General features: G+C 41.2%; 1 protein-coding gene across 1 annotated transcript in view; it reads right to left on the reverse strand.

Annotated features, from left to right (window-relative positions):
* Nucleotides 1–17448, reverse strand: part of MAML2 (mastermind like transcriptional coactivator 2) — a 367344-nt gene that overhangs the window by 106300 nt on the left and 243596 nt on the right. Inside the window, exon 2 of the mRNA XM_032167210.2 lies at nucleotides 10782–12407. Within this exon, the coding sequence (XP_032023101.1) occupies nucleotides 10782–12407 (1626 nt within the window). The remainder of the gene's footprint in view (nucleotides 1–10781; nucleotides 12408–17448) is intronic.

The following is a 17448-nucleotide window of genomic DNA, read 5'->3' on the forward strand; positions in this document are numbered from 1 at the left end:
ATCGCATAACTTCTTTCTTTCCTTTGTCCTGCCTTTTTCTCTTTGCCTGTATATTGACACTTTCTCTTGGGCACTGTGTTTGCCCTTGGTGGTACAAAGATCAATTACATACAGACATGGTTTCAAGGAGCTTGAAGTCTAGTAGAGGGGTTAAGGTATGGACTTAACTACAATTCAAGGTAGAAAGCAACGAACGTAATGAGAGATGCAAAATGCTTTGTGAGTTCAGAGAGGGGAAAAAGAAATATCATGGTCCCAACCCTCCAGGAGTTCACAGTTCAGTGGACCAGAGACCTAAACAAAATTATAATACAGGTAAGAACTATACTGAAAGGTTTGCACTGTGCTGTGGGTACTAGAGGGAGAAGAAACTAACTTTGTTTCATGAAAACACGTTGCTGTAGCAACATGGACACTCAGGGAAGGGGATGGAGAGAGTGAAGGGTTGGGGTTCCAAGATACCAGCAGAACTGCCTAAGAAGGTGGACAGGATGTTACAGCCAGTAGGGATCAGACAGTGGTAGGGCAAAAGGCATTCATAGGGAGGAGAGCTGATGCTGTGAGATCGAGCCCCAGGAAATGATTGGGTCTGGGGTAAAGCTGCAATTCCAGGAAGGAGGCCTGGCAAAAGCAATAGAGATAACTAGAATGCCAGTTACTGGCCTCATCCCTAAGGAGTATGGAGCAAGGCAGAATTGCTTAGACACACTGTCCAACTACCATCTGGAGGGACAAGGTACCTGGAAAGAAGGAGGTAAAAAGGAGAATTACAGTATCAAAGCACGAAGGCAGCAGCAGTGGAGGGAGAGATGTGGACGGTCATGCAGTGGTGTCAGCAGTAGCACCTGGGAAGGGAGAGAGGAAGTATGCTGACTACAAAGGTTCGGAGCCTGGTTCAAAACGGGGCTCAAAGGGGTACAAGAGTTAATGAAAGTCATTTTTGAAGAATGCTGGGGTTTGAGCATGATTGAAGATAGAAAGGAGAGAATAAAGATGTAAGATACAATGATTGATGGAATACATCTTCTGGAGCAAGAGCTAAAGTTCAGTGTTGGCCTCTGAGAAGTGGCACGTAGGGTGCAAGGGAGACAATGAGACAGAGGACGGGTGAATTCTTGACATTCTGACATCGGCAGGAGCTGCCCCCCTCCAGTGTGTTCTTTATACTGCTACTAGAGTGACTTTTCTAAAGAGCAATTTTGATTCACTGACATTCAATGCATTTGAATTAAGCAATTACCTTTTGCCAGGTACAAGTTATACTTCTGCTTATAAACAACCTATGCAGTTTTTTTCATGACTTTCCGTTGCCTTCAGGATGAGAGAAAAAAAGTCACTTGGAGTATCCTCAATGAAACTCTCTTACTTTACTTTTACCCATATGATTTCCCCAGCATATAGGCCAGTCCAGCCCCCATCAATAGGGCCTCTTCAGAATTACATCTCATAGATTTGATCCATGGGGCAACTGAGAGGGAATTCTCTGCTTTCAAGCTCTGACAACTAGAACTGGAAGGACTAGGACTCAAACTAAGACTAGGTCCATGGGCAAATGGTGTTTAGAGGGCAGACTTGGTATGGAGGAAGGTGGAAGTGCCAGCTCCTGTTCCTAACCTCTGTTGGGGGAGAGGATGAGCTCTTAAATCTCCAGAACAGAAGAAAGGACGAAAAGTCAATGGTATAATTTATTTGTCCACTTGTTCAACAACGAAGTTTTGGGTCCCTGCAACATAGTAGAGTGTTAGGGGTTGGAATACAGTGGTGAATAAGACAGATGCAACCCCTGTATTCAACTAGCTTGCAGTCTAGTTGGGGGAGATTCACAAGAACAAAGATATATGAGAGGTAATACATGCTCAAAGAGAAGAAGAGGGAGCTACCAGACCATATAGGATGGGAGCTAATCCATATTAGGAGACCAGGGAAACCTTCTGGGGGAAATGATGTCTTAGCTGAGACTGAAGAAAGTTTAGGATTAGGTTAGCCAAGCTGAGTAGAGCAGAAGGGTGTTCCAGGCAGAAGGAACAGCATATTTGAAGACCTGGGGGTGAGAGAAAGCATGACACTTCTCAGGAACTGGAGGACATTTATTATGAAGGTTGCTAAGTGCAGAGTGTATATGAGTTTGGGGAGAGGATGGGTGAATGGGTAGGAGTCAAGGGAAGAGAAAGGCTGGGAATGAAAACCAATGACTTTGGAGACCTTGGCAGGATTCAGATCATACAGGGCTTTATAAGCTCCCTATGGAGCTGGACTTTCTTCTGAGAAAATGAAGACCATTTAAAGGTTTTATGCAGGTGATGACATGATCAAATTCCTATTTTAGAATGCTCACTCTGGTTTCATGTTGGCAAGACTGGAAGGAGGCAGGCCAGTTAGCAAGCATGAGAAGCAAGCAGGAACAATGGTCAGAAGCTGTTCTGGATATGTTTTGCCCAAGGGTATGTCCATCCAGAGACTGGGGGACTTGGAGATGGGCTGGCCAGCTTATTAGCCTCATGCCTCTTCCCAGCATGGGAACGTCCCTTCACCACTGTTGCCAATAATAACTCCAGCGGCTACATGTCCCCACCCCTCCACCTTTCAAGGCCTGCGATGAAACAGTCTCAAGATAGTCAGGGAAAAGAGGCTAGTTCAAAATTGGTCTGTAGGGAAAGGGTCAAAGAAGAGAGAGTACAGCCAAGGGGAGAAAGAACTGGACAAAGACTCAGAGTCACAGAGTAGAGACATGAGCCAAAGACCAGAAAGTGGGTTACAAACACTCCTGTGCTCACCCACACAGACCTGTGGACTACCAAGCAGGACCTAGTGAGCTCCCTGTTTATGAAATTCATGTTTCATAAAGGTGGAGCTGAACTTAAGAGCCTGTGAAAAGCAAACTGTGGAAAATGCTAGTGGTTAAGGGTGGAGAGAACTCACAGTAGAATGAAGGGGAAACAGGTCAACCACCCCCGTTCTTTCATCATCGAGGATCTTGAAAACTTGATTTAGCAGGATGCACAGGGAAGCAGTCATTGGCTTCCCTCTATTATGTTCAGCTTAATTTATTGCTTGGAGAATTAGGCACCACTTTATTGTTCAGATTCATTGCATCAAATGCAAACATTCAGCCAGAGTTCTCTAATTAGTATCCAGAGAGCTGCCTAGGCTGTGCGTATGTGTGTGTGTGTGTGTTTAAGTTTGGTTTCTCCTGCTTGAGACACAATGTAAAAGAGTTAAGATGATTCACTGACATTACACTTCTCTGATCCTACTAGTCTAAACATTTGTACGGTCTTCTGTTTGAAACCCAGAACTCCTTATAGTAAACACCTTCTGAATCTCAAGTCTTTGTGCCTAACTTTAATTAACCATTAATGTGCAAATTTACTGATTAGTGAACTGGCTAAATGGGTTTTTGCCTCCTTTGGATTTCACAAAAAGAACCACCACCCCCTTCTACCAAACTGATAACAACTGACATCTGATTAGAAAAGGCAAAACTAATTAGAATGAGTGCAAAGGGGATTGTTTGAGTCACCTACATTAATGCACATTACAGTTAAATATCTGTCAGATTTTCCATTAACCCTCTTGTATTTCCATTTCCAGGTTCAAATCTATTTCTTAACCCTACACCCTTTCTTTCCCTAGTTGGAAACTTGGTATTCAACAGGCTAACTTACCCACTAATGCTTTAAATGCACAGCTCTTATTGATGGATGTGACACACAGACAAAGACCTTGGAATGAGAATAATAGAAGCCATTCCCCTAACTGTGGAGTTGAACCGTATGTATTATGATCCCAAGGCTAACATGTTCTTCTTGTTATTGTGTTTATTTCTTTATTGAGGGAAAGAGGAGTTAATTGTTGCTTTACACAAATTCACTCCATTGTGCTCTGAGCTATTACATACTAGGATAACAAAATAAAATAGAAAATAAAGTAGAATATCCAGCAAAAAGAGTTCTATTCTGTGAAAGGTTAAAATAACAAGTTTAAAATGAAATTTGTTGACTTAGGGGAAATGCCCACACAATTTTTGCTCACTTCTTATATAGAATGGATTGTTAAGGATTGAGAAAATGTAATGTAATTACCCAATGGGAATTCACCAATTAATAAGGACAGATACCTCTTTCAGATCAAAAGTTCAGCCAGGGAAGGAACCATGTTTTCCTGATCTTTGAGATTATATGGGTATGAAGGGGGTCATTTAATCTTTTAATCCCCAGTTCCTGGCACATTGTAGGTGCTCAATACATTTTCATCATATGAATGAGTGAAGGCAAGAATTATGGTTTCATCCCATTGTGAAACTCTAACAGTGATCCTGAAAAGATTCTTAAATTCGAATGGATGATGTTAAAGAGAAAGAGAATGAATGAATTTTCTTTATTATGTAAAATACTTAACTTAACAAAACTCCAGAAATGTTTGCTTTAAAAATTAAACTGCATTCTCACTTCCTTGTTTTTTTTTTTCCCATTTTAATCTGGGAACAGAGGTATGAAGAAGCCCAGCAGCAAATCAGCCTAGCAACAGAAACAAGAATATGCCTGCAATATGATGAAAATAGCTCAATTTGAAAACAATCTGATTATTCAATTTTTAAAAAACCTTGAAAATTTTATGCTTTCATTACTGCACCACAATTTCTTATTTGATCTCAGGCGTAGCATCAGTAATCCAGAACTGTGCTTGGCAAATAGCAGGCACACAATAAATATGGTTTCAAACAAGTGAATAGAAGCTTAGCCAGAGCTAAGAATGGAGCAATATTCAGTAAGTTCATGGCTCCTGGTAGGCAGATCAGGAAACTGAGAGATCTGTGGATTCAAATAAGGCAAGGTCAGTGTGAATTTGACTGAAGATCTCTCCCTACATTGGAACCGACCTAAATTTTTCCCAAAGTGGTGATTTTGCCTGGGACTGTAGAAAACAGTGAAATTTCAAACATATATCATAAAGAAGGCCCTGACAGCACAACCCAAAGCACCTCTACCTATTTCCTTAATTTAGGCAGCATAGTAATTATGAGCCCTGACTGTAAAATCAGGCCAATTACTAACTATAACCCTGAGCAAGTGATTTGATCTTTCTGAGCATCAGTGTCCTCACCTGTGAAAAACAGTTGATTGTCGCTACCATTTGAGTTATTCGTATATGGCGCAGAGTTAGTGCTAATGTTAAAACCAACCAACCAACCAACCAACCAACCAACCAACCAACCAACCAACCAACCAACAGAATAACGACAAAAGAACAAAAAAGACACCAAGTTCCTCTTGCTAATTTTCCAATTATGATTCTTCAATACTAATTATATCAACATATGTATCTGGAAATTCACTCTACATTCTGGTCAAGCACTAGTTTCATGGAGTATTAAAGATAAATTTTTCTTTCCTTTGTAAACTTAAAAGATAAATGGTGAAATATCAAAAATAAAATGAAAATGTAAACATAATGCTCCTGGCCTCCCATTGACAACCCACAGTATGTCTGTATCAACCTTGCTCCCTTTTGCCAAGACTCAGACAAGGTGAGTTATAAAGAAATCATCAAATGGTGAAGAGTCATTTGCAGTGATCACCTAGCATCTCTTGAGTCTCTATCCCATCTTCACTATAGATTTCATGTCATTATATTTACCCTTGACCGCAGGTATGTCACCAGTTTTTTAGCCTCCTTCTTGGTTCTGAATATACTGAAAAATTTTGTTTCTCAGCTTTTTTAGGACTTTGGCTTGGTTTTGCTTTGGCCCTCCAGGCTCCTGACATCCTCTAACCTATTCTAGCCTATGAACCCAAACTCTGGCACCAGCCTAACTGGGTGACCCTTCAGCCAACCTCTAGGATCCAGCAAAGGAGTGGCTTGGATATCATATTATTGCAAAACACTAAATTCATGATTATTTTCCCATTGGAAAAGGCATTTCCAGCTGATACAAGATTTCTATTTCTTCTCTGGCCCTTTCATTGGACAATTATAAGGATTTAGAGGTATTGTCAGCATATGAGAGTTACATTGATTTCCCCACTGTCACCCAGGCCAATTTGGAAAAAATTTTCTGTGTGTTCATCCTTAAGATTAGATATATACAATACTACCTTAAAGAAGTGGGGCAGAGAACATTAGGAGATGTGCCTGATTTACACCAAGGGTTGATATGGTGTAGTGAAGGATAAGCTTGGCTAGGAAGAGAGAGTAGGGTGAGGTTATTAATATATGATTGAGGAACTTGGCTTTAAACTAAGGAGGCAATGTACAAATTTATGTTTCAGTCATAACAAACCATCCATTCACTGGCTGCCTTCCCTCCAAGAAGTTTTAGATATGAGAGAATTCTAAACCAAATATAGAATCCACTTGAGTTGCGTGGATCCAATGTTAGAAAAAAATTCACACTTTTCGGTGACTGATTATATAGCTCTGAAAAAGATCACTTTTTGGTTCAAGAGGTAAGCACTTTTGGCTTAAACCCTCATGAGCCCTGATCAGCCAATAACTCTTTCACAACTTAAATAAGTGTTCACTGACTTGAAGATAAATCAGAAATGCATGCATTGCATCCCCGTCTTGCCCTCTCCCATAATCCTCAAATCAGGAAGGGAAGAAAATTATAGCCAAGAGGTATCTCCATGTGCCAAGCTACAAATATTAGCAAGACAAGAGTCTGCTATAGACATTTTGTAAAACACCAAATAGCATTTGTTCTCCCAGTCTCTGGAGAAGAGATTACTTAAAACCACCCCAAGCATGGAGCAATAAGGATTTATTAAACAATTTTATTATGCAGCATCCATCTCTCAGGCATCATTTACCTGTAGGAAAATAGAGGTAGGTACACAGTAAAAGAGAAGAGGCATAGGAATTGCCCACATTCAGTCTCTAGCTGCAAATGTAGATCTGTCTGGGTTCAGAGTTCTGACAGGTAAAGGAAAGGTCACCTTGCACATCTATGAGGTGAACTGCAAGCAACTGATCAACAAATTTAGTCTACCAATTTGTAGCAGAGAACCAAGATTTCCACCAGGCTAAAGAGCTTCAAGTAACAAATCCCATAGTAAATAGTCCCATGTTTGACACAAAGTGAGTATGACAAGCAGAAAAAAAAAAAGTACATGACTAGTGTTTTCCTTTAAGATGTTTCAGTTGATAAATTTAAGAGTTGCTTAATTCCAAATCCTTTACCCTACCCATGACTTTGGTCATCAGTAACAGAGATTTAGCTGTCCTGGAATGAGAATAGACATTTGTACCGTCTATTATAGATGGAAGAGTTAAAACTACTCTCTCTGCGTTGAGAATACATGCCAACACACTGGATGAGACAACGAGAATCAGAATAACCTTAGAAGTATGTATATCAAATACAAGTTCCTTCCCAAAATTAACATCTTGAGAAGGAGCTCACTTTCTTTAACTGCCTTCAGAGAAAGCTCACACACCCCACTTGCAATGCAGCCTTGTCACACCATAGTTACCCCTTGGTTTTGACCCAAAGCAGCATTACCTGACTTGACTGTTTGCAAAAATTGCCCTGATAGGATGAATGTTACTGTGTTGGTAATAATCTACCAAATGTGCTATAAGCCCTAGAGACAATCCCCAGAGAAAATTCTATAGCTGTATTGAACTATAGCATCATTATCAGAATGTGTACACTTCCCTCCTAAATGTGAATGCTTTCCAAAGGGCAATACTTACTTGACTACACAGCTGTAGTATACTTGCTTAAAACTCAGCCACATGATTTTGGGATCATATGTTATAGAATTATTGATCTGAAAGGGACAATGTGGTTCAGTCTATAAAGCTGGGATAAAGCTTTAAATGGGTGGCTACTCCCTGTATCGAAGAGAGGCCCTTAACTTGAAATGCTGCCACATTTCCACCACTTTTTAAGGGCCTTTTGGAAGAGATGAAAATTACCTCTGTATCATATATGTCATATGCCCTAGGAGAATGTAAAAAATTATCTAAGGCATTGGAAGATGTTTGTTGATTTGGCCATCAGCACCCATTGGTGTGCTTGGGTCCTAGAAACTCAGGTGGGGACTAAAAGGTCGGGAATATGGTTTATAGTTGCTGATATCAGCAGTATGTCCGGAAACAGACCAGAGGATGTTGGAGGTGGCAGGGAGGCTCCCAGAAAAGGACTGATGGGGAACCAAAGATATATATTTCCACGTGGTGGCTCACGCCTGTAATCCCAGCACTTTGGAAGGCCGAGGAGGGCGGATCACTAGCTCAGGAGTTCTAGACCAGCATGGCCAACTTGGTGAAACCCCACCTCTATTAAAAATATAAAAATTAGCCAGGCGTGGTGATGCCTGCCTGTAATCCGAGCTACTCAGGAGGCTGAGGCAGGAGAATCGCTTGAACCTGGGAAGTGGAAGTTGCAGTGAGCCGAGATCAAGCCACTGCACTCCAGCCTGGGTGACAGAGTGAGACTCAATCTCAAAAAAAAAAAAAAGGATATATATTTCCTGTTGTAAATTGTTTATTTTGGTTAACTCCATAATGTTTACCCTCAGGAGGGCTAACAGTCACACAGATGTGTGTGTGTGTGTGTGTGTGTGTGTGTGTGTGTATGTATGTGTGTGTATATAAAATTTCTTTAGCATCTCTAAAGAATAGAGATTTAGGATATGTTTTTATCCCAAAGGACTTAATCTACTATGTAGATTATGTAAGTAGGGCTCAACATTAGAAGAATATTCTTTTTAAGAATTCCATAATGATCTAGGATTCCAGCAAATCCTACCTGTGAGCTGTAGATCCTAGTGGCTGAAAGTATAGGCTCCAAAGTAGATCATCAGAATGCTGCAGCTGCTACTCAGTATCTACATGAACTTGGGAAAGCTATTGAACCTCTCTGTGCCTCAATTCTCTTACCTGTAACATGGAAATAATGGCATTTCCCTCATACGGATGAAACGAGATGCCACAAGTAATGGAGGCAGGAGTCATGCCGGTTATAAATGCTAACTCATTGCTATCTCATTATTTATAATTTCCATTTTTATGGTCAGAAGTCTGGGCCTAGAAAGGGTAAACTGCAATACACTCAAGCTGCTGGATAGTGAAAAATTAGGGATAATTCTCTTTTATTTATTTCCCCAATACTGGTTATGTTAGAATTTGGGATTTACTCCAATGCCTCTCCTATATAATAGCAGTGCTTGTTTAAAAATAACATTTTGGTGATTTATGGCTCTTTCCATAATCATAATAGTAATCAACTTATTCTAGACTCTGGACTGAGAATTACCTCATTTTATTTTCAATACACTCCTAGGAGATTTTCTTTTCACTCCTATTGATAGGTGAGGAAATAGGCTTAGAGAAGTTCAGTGAGTCCCTTGAGGTGACACAGCTAAGACTGTCAGAGTAAGAATTTGAACCTACATTCATCCAAATCAAAGTGCCTACATATAGCATTAGAAAATAGTTCTACAACTTATTTTTAAATGCTCCCAAAATTGCCTGGGTTAAAAAAGGAATTTTGTAAAAAAAAAAATGTGTGTATATATATATATATATATGTCTACTCCAAGTCCATTCTCCATAATCTATAATTTTTTAAAAACCCACTTCTTAAGTGGAAAACGGCTGAAAGCTGTCCTTAGTGCATAACTTTTGAATCCTCATTGAGTCTGGTGTTCTCCTGGCCAATATCTAGGGCAAAGGTTAGCTTGGACAGAGTTTGTGGTGTTTGTGGCATTCTTTTCTGGGCAATAGCCACGAAAACTACTCTAGGAATGTTATTGGAATTAGGCTCTTCACCATCGCACTGTCCTGAGATAATTTTTTGACATATAATGTGCTGTCTTTGTGCTTAGACAGATAACATAGACCTGTCAAATTACACGCACAAAGCAATATTCAAAGTTCCTTCCTTCCTTCCAGAAAGAGTTTTTTCTTTCAGGTTCCCTGGGGATCAGGACTTACTCATCAATATGTGCTCTGGAGGCACAGAGCTATGTCTTCATATTGTTCATGTTTGGGGTAGAATAAACCTCTGTTTTATGTTAACCAAAGGACATAAGGTAACCAGAGATTTTTTTTATCTGTAGTCGTGATAATTTCATCTTTTAACACTTAACTCAGACATTAGTTTTCCAGAAGCCTTCCCTGAGTTCGCTTTGCCGGGTAAGATACCCAAACTCTGTGCTCTCATATCATTATTCTTTCTACCTAGTATTGAAGTGCTAGTTTAAAAATCCTGTCTCCCTTTCCTTACTGTGCTTGCAGACAGGGATTGTGTTTTATTTCAGGCTGATATTCGGTCCACATGCATCACAGGGAGTCATCGCAGGATCATTATGATGGATTGGGCATTTAGATATTCCAGTTGGTTGGTGCAGGTGTAGATCAGTCATTTAATACTCAATCCCACCTCCAGCTTTATTCCAATACTCAGCATAATAACGACATCTTGCACATGGTAGGTACTCAGCAAGTGCACATTGACTTAATGACTAATTTACTGCTTGGATAAAGGACCATCTGATTGACAGCTGGATATGCCACTAATGGCATACATTATAATGCTCTATTCTGAGTAAGCAAGAACCTTTGATCATAACAGGTCACAATGACACGAATGCTCTACAAGGAAGTACTAGCCCTTGCCTCTAGATGCCCTCAACGAACCAGGCTTTATGAGGTCTTCATATGACTCCATCAAGACCACTACTGTCCCAGTACAAACATAATGGTAACCAAAGCATAAAGATCAAGCTAAATGGTCTCTGGGAACTCTGTATTTGGAGTAGTAGAGCCCTTACCTGTCTCTGTTGTTGGGAGACTTGGTATCCCATTCCTGCGATGGGCTGATTCTGCATTTGCTGAAGTAGGAGCTTTTGCTGAAGTGGCAAAGGTGACCTTAGCAAAGGCTGGCTTGGTAGAGACTGGGCGGGCTGAGAAGATGGTTGTTGTTGCTGCTGCTGCTGTTGCTGCTGTTGTTGCTGTTGTTGCTGCTGCTGCTGCTGCTGCTGCTGCTGCTGCTGTTGCTGCTGCTGCTGTTGTTGGGCTGAAATTGAGCTCTGTTGCTGTTGCTGTTGCTGTTGTTGAGCTGAAATTGAACTCTGCTGTTGTTGTTGTTGCTGCTGCTGCTGCTGCTGCTGTTGCTGCTGCTGCTGCTGCTGCTGCTGCTGTTGCTGTTGGGTGTAGTGTAGGAGAGAAGGCTTGTTCTGGGAAGGCAAAACAGAAGGCATCTGCTGGTTTGCTTGATCTGAGTTAAAATGAAACAAAGGCTTGGTGTTGCCCTGACGGGGCTCCATGGCTGGGTGTGGGTTGTTAATAAAACTTCGACTGAGATCCTGAGGCTTTTGCTGCATGAGCACATCCAGGTGCCCCCCCTGGGCTGAGGGGCCGGCCTTGTACATGTAGTTAGCCATTACTTTCGACTGGCCGCTGCCACCAGCTACCCCAGACATGGGGGAGCTCTGTGGGCTGAATGTCTGCTGACCAAAAGAAGGGCTGGGGATTTTCTCCTGCCCAAATGGACCCGGTGATGGTCCAGCAGAAGAGGGCAAGGCTGACCAGTTTGTAGGCTGGTGCTGCTGCTGGTGCTGCTGCATCCGGGCATGCTGCTGACGATTAGCAGCTATCTGTTTGAGCTGCTGGGCATGGGATACTTCCTGCCAGCTTGGCAGGGCCCGGCTTGCTCCTGAGCCTGTCTGAGGCTGAGCCTGGCTCTGAGGGACTGAAGGGATTGGAGACGAACTGGAGAGGGCAGAGTTGGCCATGGAGAATGTGGGGCCAGCTGACGGGGGCCTCAGCTGAGGAGAGCCTGAGGGGCCCTGAGTCAGGCCTGGTGAGTATTCACTTTTGATCACTATTTTCTCCATGGGTAAGGAGGGCCTAGGTGTGCTCCTCTGGCTTTGCTGACCCAAGTCGATGTTAAATGGGTCATCCTGCTTTATGGTGGCATTGATCATGTTCTCCAGTTCAAGGTCACTCATGGGAGGCACAGATATGTTGGTCAGTTCATTGAACAGTTCCTGCAGCTCAGGATCCATCAGTTGTTCTCCAGGGTCATCTCCGTACCTATTAGGAAAAATATTCTCTTGGGTCATTTGGCCATCCATGTGCTTACTGCAAGACAGAGTCTCTCCTGGCTCCTTCTTTACCTCCTTTAAGCCCATGTTAAACAGGCCATTGCCAGGAGAATGTGTATGGGATGGCAGAGTGTTAGTCTTTCGCAGGGGTGCTTGGCTCATAGGCAAGGTCACTGGCATAATCTGACTTTGTCCATTGTTTATTTGGAGGCCACCTTGTCCTGCAGAGAGATTCTCTCCAACACGAATTCTTTTGATATCAAGAAACGAGTTGTCCACAAAGCCATTGGGTCGCTTGCTGTTGGCAGGAGATAGGTTAACTACCTGTTTTCTTTTCAAGGAACCCTGGAGCTGAAAGACAGGAGGGAATAAAAAGGAAAAATAAGAGATATTAATCCAATTATGCTTCTCATAAAAAGTGATGTGATATTTAAATGTTTCTTCTATTTACACACAAGATTCAGTTTTTAAAAAAAAAATGGCACAAAGAGAGCACAAATGAAGCACAATCTGGAATATAATAAAACTCTCAGTAGCACAAACAAAACAAAATAAAATATTTCTGGAGGAGCAGGTCAATTAGGTTAGAGATCAGTAGTTCCCATGAGTGGTTCATAAGTCAATGGATAAAGATTCCTTCGAATATCATAAGAAGTTATTCACAGTACCTAAGATTAAAGAATTGTTATTTTCTGGAGCAGGCCAAAATATTCCACATGCATGCACACACAACTCCTCGCAGCTACAGATGATCAGAGTGTGCACAATTTTAAGCAAGATAGAAAACACTCACAAGTCTAAAGCTGGGACCAAATCTCTAGTTTCTTTTTTTTTTTTTCACAGACCCAACCCCTTCATCACTATTATCCTCTAAGTAAGTAATTAGAATAGTTCTCAAGTCTAAGGAGATACTCTGTTATTTTTCATCTATTTTTCTTCCTACAATTCCACTGCTTTGTATCCAAGCCTATGTAGCAACCTTATATGGACACACAAAAGCCATGAGATGATCATTTCTCATATGAGATACTTTAAGCACTGATTTTCCTGGGAATTCATTTCTTCTGTTTCCTGTAACTAAATCTCGTTACCAAAACAAAAGTGTTAATTGCTTAGGCTCTGGAAGCAGACTAAACTGAGCTCAAGTGCCAATTCTGTCACTGGGTGCTATGTGACCTCGGCAACTTACCTGAGCCTCAATTTTCTCACCCAGAAAATGGGGACAATACACTTAACTCATAGGAAGGGATGAGATAATGCATATAAAAGTTTAGAAAGTGCCTGTTATAGTAACAACTCAATAAACAACAATTTATAGAAAAAGTATGGCTTACTACATTCTGAAAGGGGAGCATGTCTAAACAGCAACATGTTCAAGTTTTTCATGAATGTTGAAGTACTTCATTCACAATCTAGCAATCAGATTATACTTTATGAGCCTTAAAATTTACAGAGAAAGGCTTAAGGGCCATATAAGCACACTAATAAATTAAAAAGAAACATAAAGCATTCATCGTTCATCCTCATAACCTTGTTGATTTGTCTCTAAAGTGAGAGACCATATCTATCAAAGTGTGGCTTTCCCAGTGCTGCAGACCCACTGAAATTATTCAATGTTTGCTCAGCATAACTGTAAAATACCTGAGGCAAAGAAAACATTTCCTAGATAGAAAATTCTATCACTTCTCCTTTCTTCTCTTCCCACTTATGGCTACTCTCTCACCTGCCTGAAGATTTCTAGGTAGACTAATCAAGAAAAGGAAATTAACATAACTGAGTATATATTACATACCAAACACTTGAATATGGTTACTTTATTTCCCTTAATCTGCACAACAATCCCATCACAAAGGTATTATTACCCTTAATTTATAAATAAGGAAACCAATACTCAGAGAGACTAAGTAACTTGCCCAGGGTCACACAGCTAGCAAGTGGGCTTTAACTCAAGGTTTGTGTGGTTCTGAAGCCTATGTCATTTACACTCTAACATGCTCTAATTAGCTTGTTTAGGGCTAGGGTCAACCTAGTATAAAGGGGCCAGGGGCAGTAACTACAGAGACATCCTAGATTTCAGGTAAAATGATGAGGAATATGGGAATGGCCAGGATGCAGTATAGAGCTGGGTGGGAAAAACCTGCTTTTTGTCATCTGGCTCATCAATACTTGTTTCAATCATCCCTTATCTGTAGTTCTGCTCACTCACAGGTGGTAAATAGTTATGGTGAATGTGTCATGTTGGTACAACAGATTATAACCTTACATCATTGCTGATTGGTAATCAGAGAAAGGAACCTGACCCAAGGCAGGGCGATTACTCCTTTCCATGGGAATTTTGGATTTGGAGAAAGTGAGACCAGGCTCTCTTTAGGTGGCTGTATCTACAAAACTTGTGAGGTGTTGTTCCATTATGTTACCTAGAGCCATAGAGGAAGCAAATCTGTAGAAAGAGAGAAAAAAGAAGCCGAGGAGAGACACGTTTTAATATCATTCGGGGGCTTGTCTCCAATCCTAGGTCAGCTCTGCTTGTTTTCCTTGATACACTATGGAATCTTTATAATGAATTTCCCTATTGCTTAAGCTAACAAAAATTGGGCATCTGTTACTTTCAACCAAGAGTTCTAACAAAGTTCCCTGAGACTTCACATTTAGTGATGAACAATTTGCAGCAAAGGGCTAGGCATGCTTTGTACCTGGGTGTGAAGCTTCCCCTCGCCCCACATCTCTGCCGTCTCTGCATGATTTGCTGACTCCTAATCTTGTCCAGTCACTGGTGTAGACATCATCACAGAACATGGTCATCTATTACCACATCCAGCAGAAACTGAAAGTTACCACTGTCTATCCTCATGGGGTCAGGAAGAACACACACCAGAGAGAGTCAGTCATGTTGCTTCTGATTTATTTCAGCATAAATTGCATTTTGAAGGTTCTTTCACAACTAGGAAAGAACAAACAAAGGAGTACATTCTTTTTCCAAATTTGGGTTATCACCTTTGATTTATTTTCCACTGCTTTGAAAAAACCTGTTCAGCCAGATTCTCTCACTGCTCTGGCCACTCCCTGGGCAGTGCAGTATGCGCTCTGGGAAATAGCACTCACACTTTCTTTAGGCTATGAGGAGTGTAGAGACGGTAATAGAATTAGTGATAATTGTATAATAATGAGTCATTTATTGAAGGCCTGCGTGTGAGATATTGTACTAAGCACTTTATGTGGATAATCTTATTTAATTCTCACAACTCTCAGAATCTTCACAACTCTATAAAGTTGATATTATTTCTTCCCTTCCCCCATTTTGCAGATGAGAAAACAGGTTTAGAGGTTGAGTATCTTTTCAAAGGACAGACAGAGTAAGCAATGAAGTCAGGAATCAAACCACGCATTCCCACTGCACAGCCTGTGTTCTGTAGTAAGTGACACCCTAGGCCCTGACAGAGGTAAATTGTACCTACACCTGTGTCTTCAGGAAGCCAGGGATCTCATCCTGATTCTTCCATTAACTTGCTTTGTTACTTTAGGGAAAATACTCCATTTTTCTGGGCCATAGTTTTCTTCTCCTTTATAAATGGGATTATCTCTGAGATCATTATCCTGCCCAAAGCCAGAAAATAACAAGCACAAAAGGAGGGAAGTTTGTGTTCCAGGCACTATGTGTGGTGGTGTAAGGTCACCATCAAGCACAGCTGGAGGGATTCCTTAAGATGGGGGACAGAAGAAGTCATGTGTGATTCCATTAGGATAAAAGACACCCATCGAAACTTCATTGGGCATGACAATTTACCAAGAGAATTTTGGGGATAGGCTGTACCCTGCCTTCTAGAAGTTTCTAATCTAGTTATATCACCGAGACCCACTGAATTGCTACATGCTGTAGGCACCAAGCTACTGGCACCAGCACCATACAATCTAAATGATTCTCAAGGATCACTTTTTGCTTTGAAATATCTCCTTTGCTGAACTAAAATTATTCCATTAGATACATGGGTTTGAATTATGGTATAGAGTCTCTCAAGACGCAAATACTTCAGAAGCAACAGAGGAGGAATACAGTCAATAATACCTCAAGGAGGAATAGTTTATGAGAAAATTCAATGCCAACTTACCAGAACAAGAATAAAGCCCAAAGGGAACAAGATCTAATCAGGGGAATGGTGGGGAATAAAGGCAAGGGTTTAAATAGAGAAGGATGGGGGCAGGACGATGGGAGTTTGGAGCTCCACACTGTGGACCTTTTGGGTGGCTGGGAGAAAAGAGAAGGGGGAAAAGGAGAAATATTAGGGCAGTAATGTCCTGAGGGGCTGCAGGGCCTGAATCTTCCTGAAAACAGTTAATGATACTGGAAAGGTAAAGGGAAGGATCTCCAAAACAAATCTTTCACCCAAGGGCTGACCTACCCATTAGGCATGGGACACACAGTTCCCAGGGCTCACAACAGTTATAGAACAGAAGGAAAAAAAATAAGATTTTAGGTTAAAGAACTGTTTCAATATATATTAATTTATATTTTTGCCAACATGGTCATAAAATACAATTTTTAATATTTTTTAAGGAATAAGGGGCTTCAAAGGCAAGAGTACCTATGTTCTATGAAAGCCTCTCACCTCTTAACTATTGTGTACTGATGCTTATTCTAGACAGGCACTCTGTGGCGTTAATTTCTTGTTTAATCTCATGGCTCTCTGAGGCTTGTGTTCTTATATACCCATTTCATAAGTGAAAAAATTGAGGTTCCTGACATTAAGATTACACAGTAAAGATATGGAGGCAGGATGCCAGCCCAGACATGTCTGGTTCCAAAGTCCTAATTCTGAACCACTAGCCATACTGCTCTCTTCCCTTTCAGCCTCTACCTTGCCAAATGCTGACAGTGTGCTGGACACAGAGAGCCCAGACAGCCAAGACAAAAGGCCAATAGAATGAAGATGCCTTATGAGCACAGGGCAGGGGTAAGGGCATTCGGGACACAGGGGGTTGGATGGCAAGGAGAGAATGATGACATCACTGGTGGGAAGTTGATGGTGAAAGTTCAGGCCATCACTCCCGAGGCTCCAATATAGGAGAGGAAAGAGACAAAAGGTCATTCGGTCAGTCAAAAAGATTTACTAAGCACCAGAGAGAGTTCTGAACCATATCCTATCAAATCATCCCTGGCATGAGGGAAAATATGCAGACGATTAAGCCAGCAGCAGGATGTAAAGGCTTCCAATCAGCACTACACTCAATCTTTGCACTTTTTCTACTACCTAGGTGGGTAAGAAGCATTTTTTATTTTGCATGATAAATCTGTGCCACACAATTGTGTTTAATCCATGAGACTGTGCATTTAATATCACCCTTTCACTGGCCATCTGAGGAAGGGGCTTGTTTTGGGAATGATTTTCAACAAGGC

The sequence above is a fragment of the Hylobates moloch genome, unplaced genomic scaffold (genome assembly GCF_009828535.3).
Source record: "Hylobates moloch isolate HMO894 unplaced genomic scaffold, HMol_V3 SCAFFOLD_11, whole genome shotgun sequence".
NCBI classification, from domain to species: Eukaryota; Metazoa; Chordata; class Mammalia; order Primates; family Hylobatidae; genus Hylobates; species Hylobates moloch.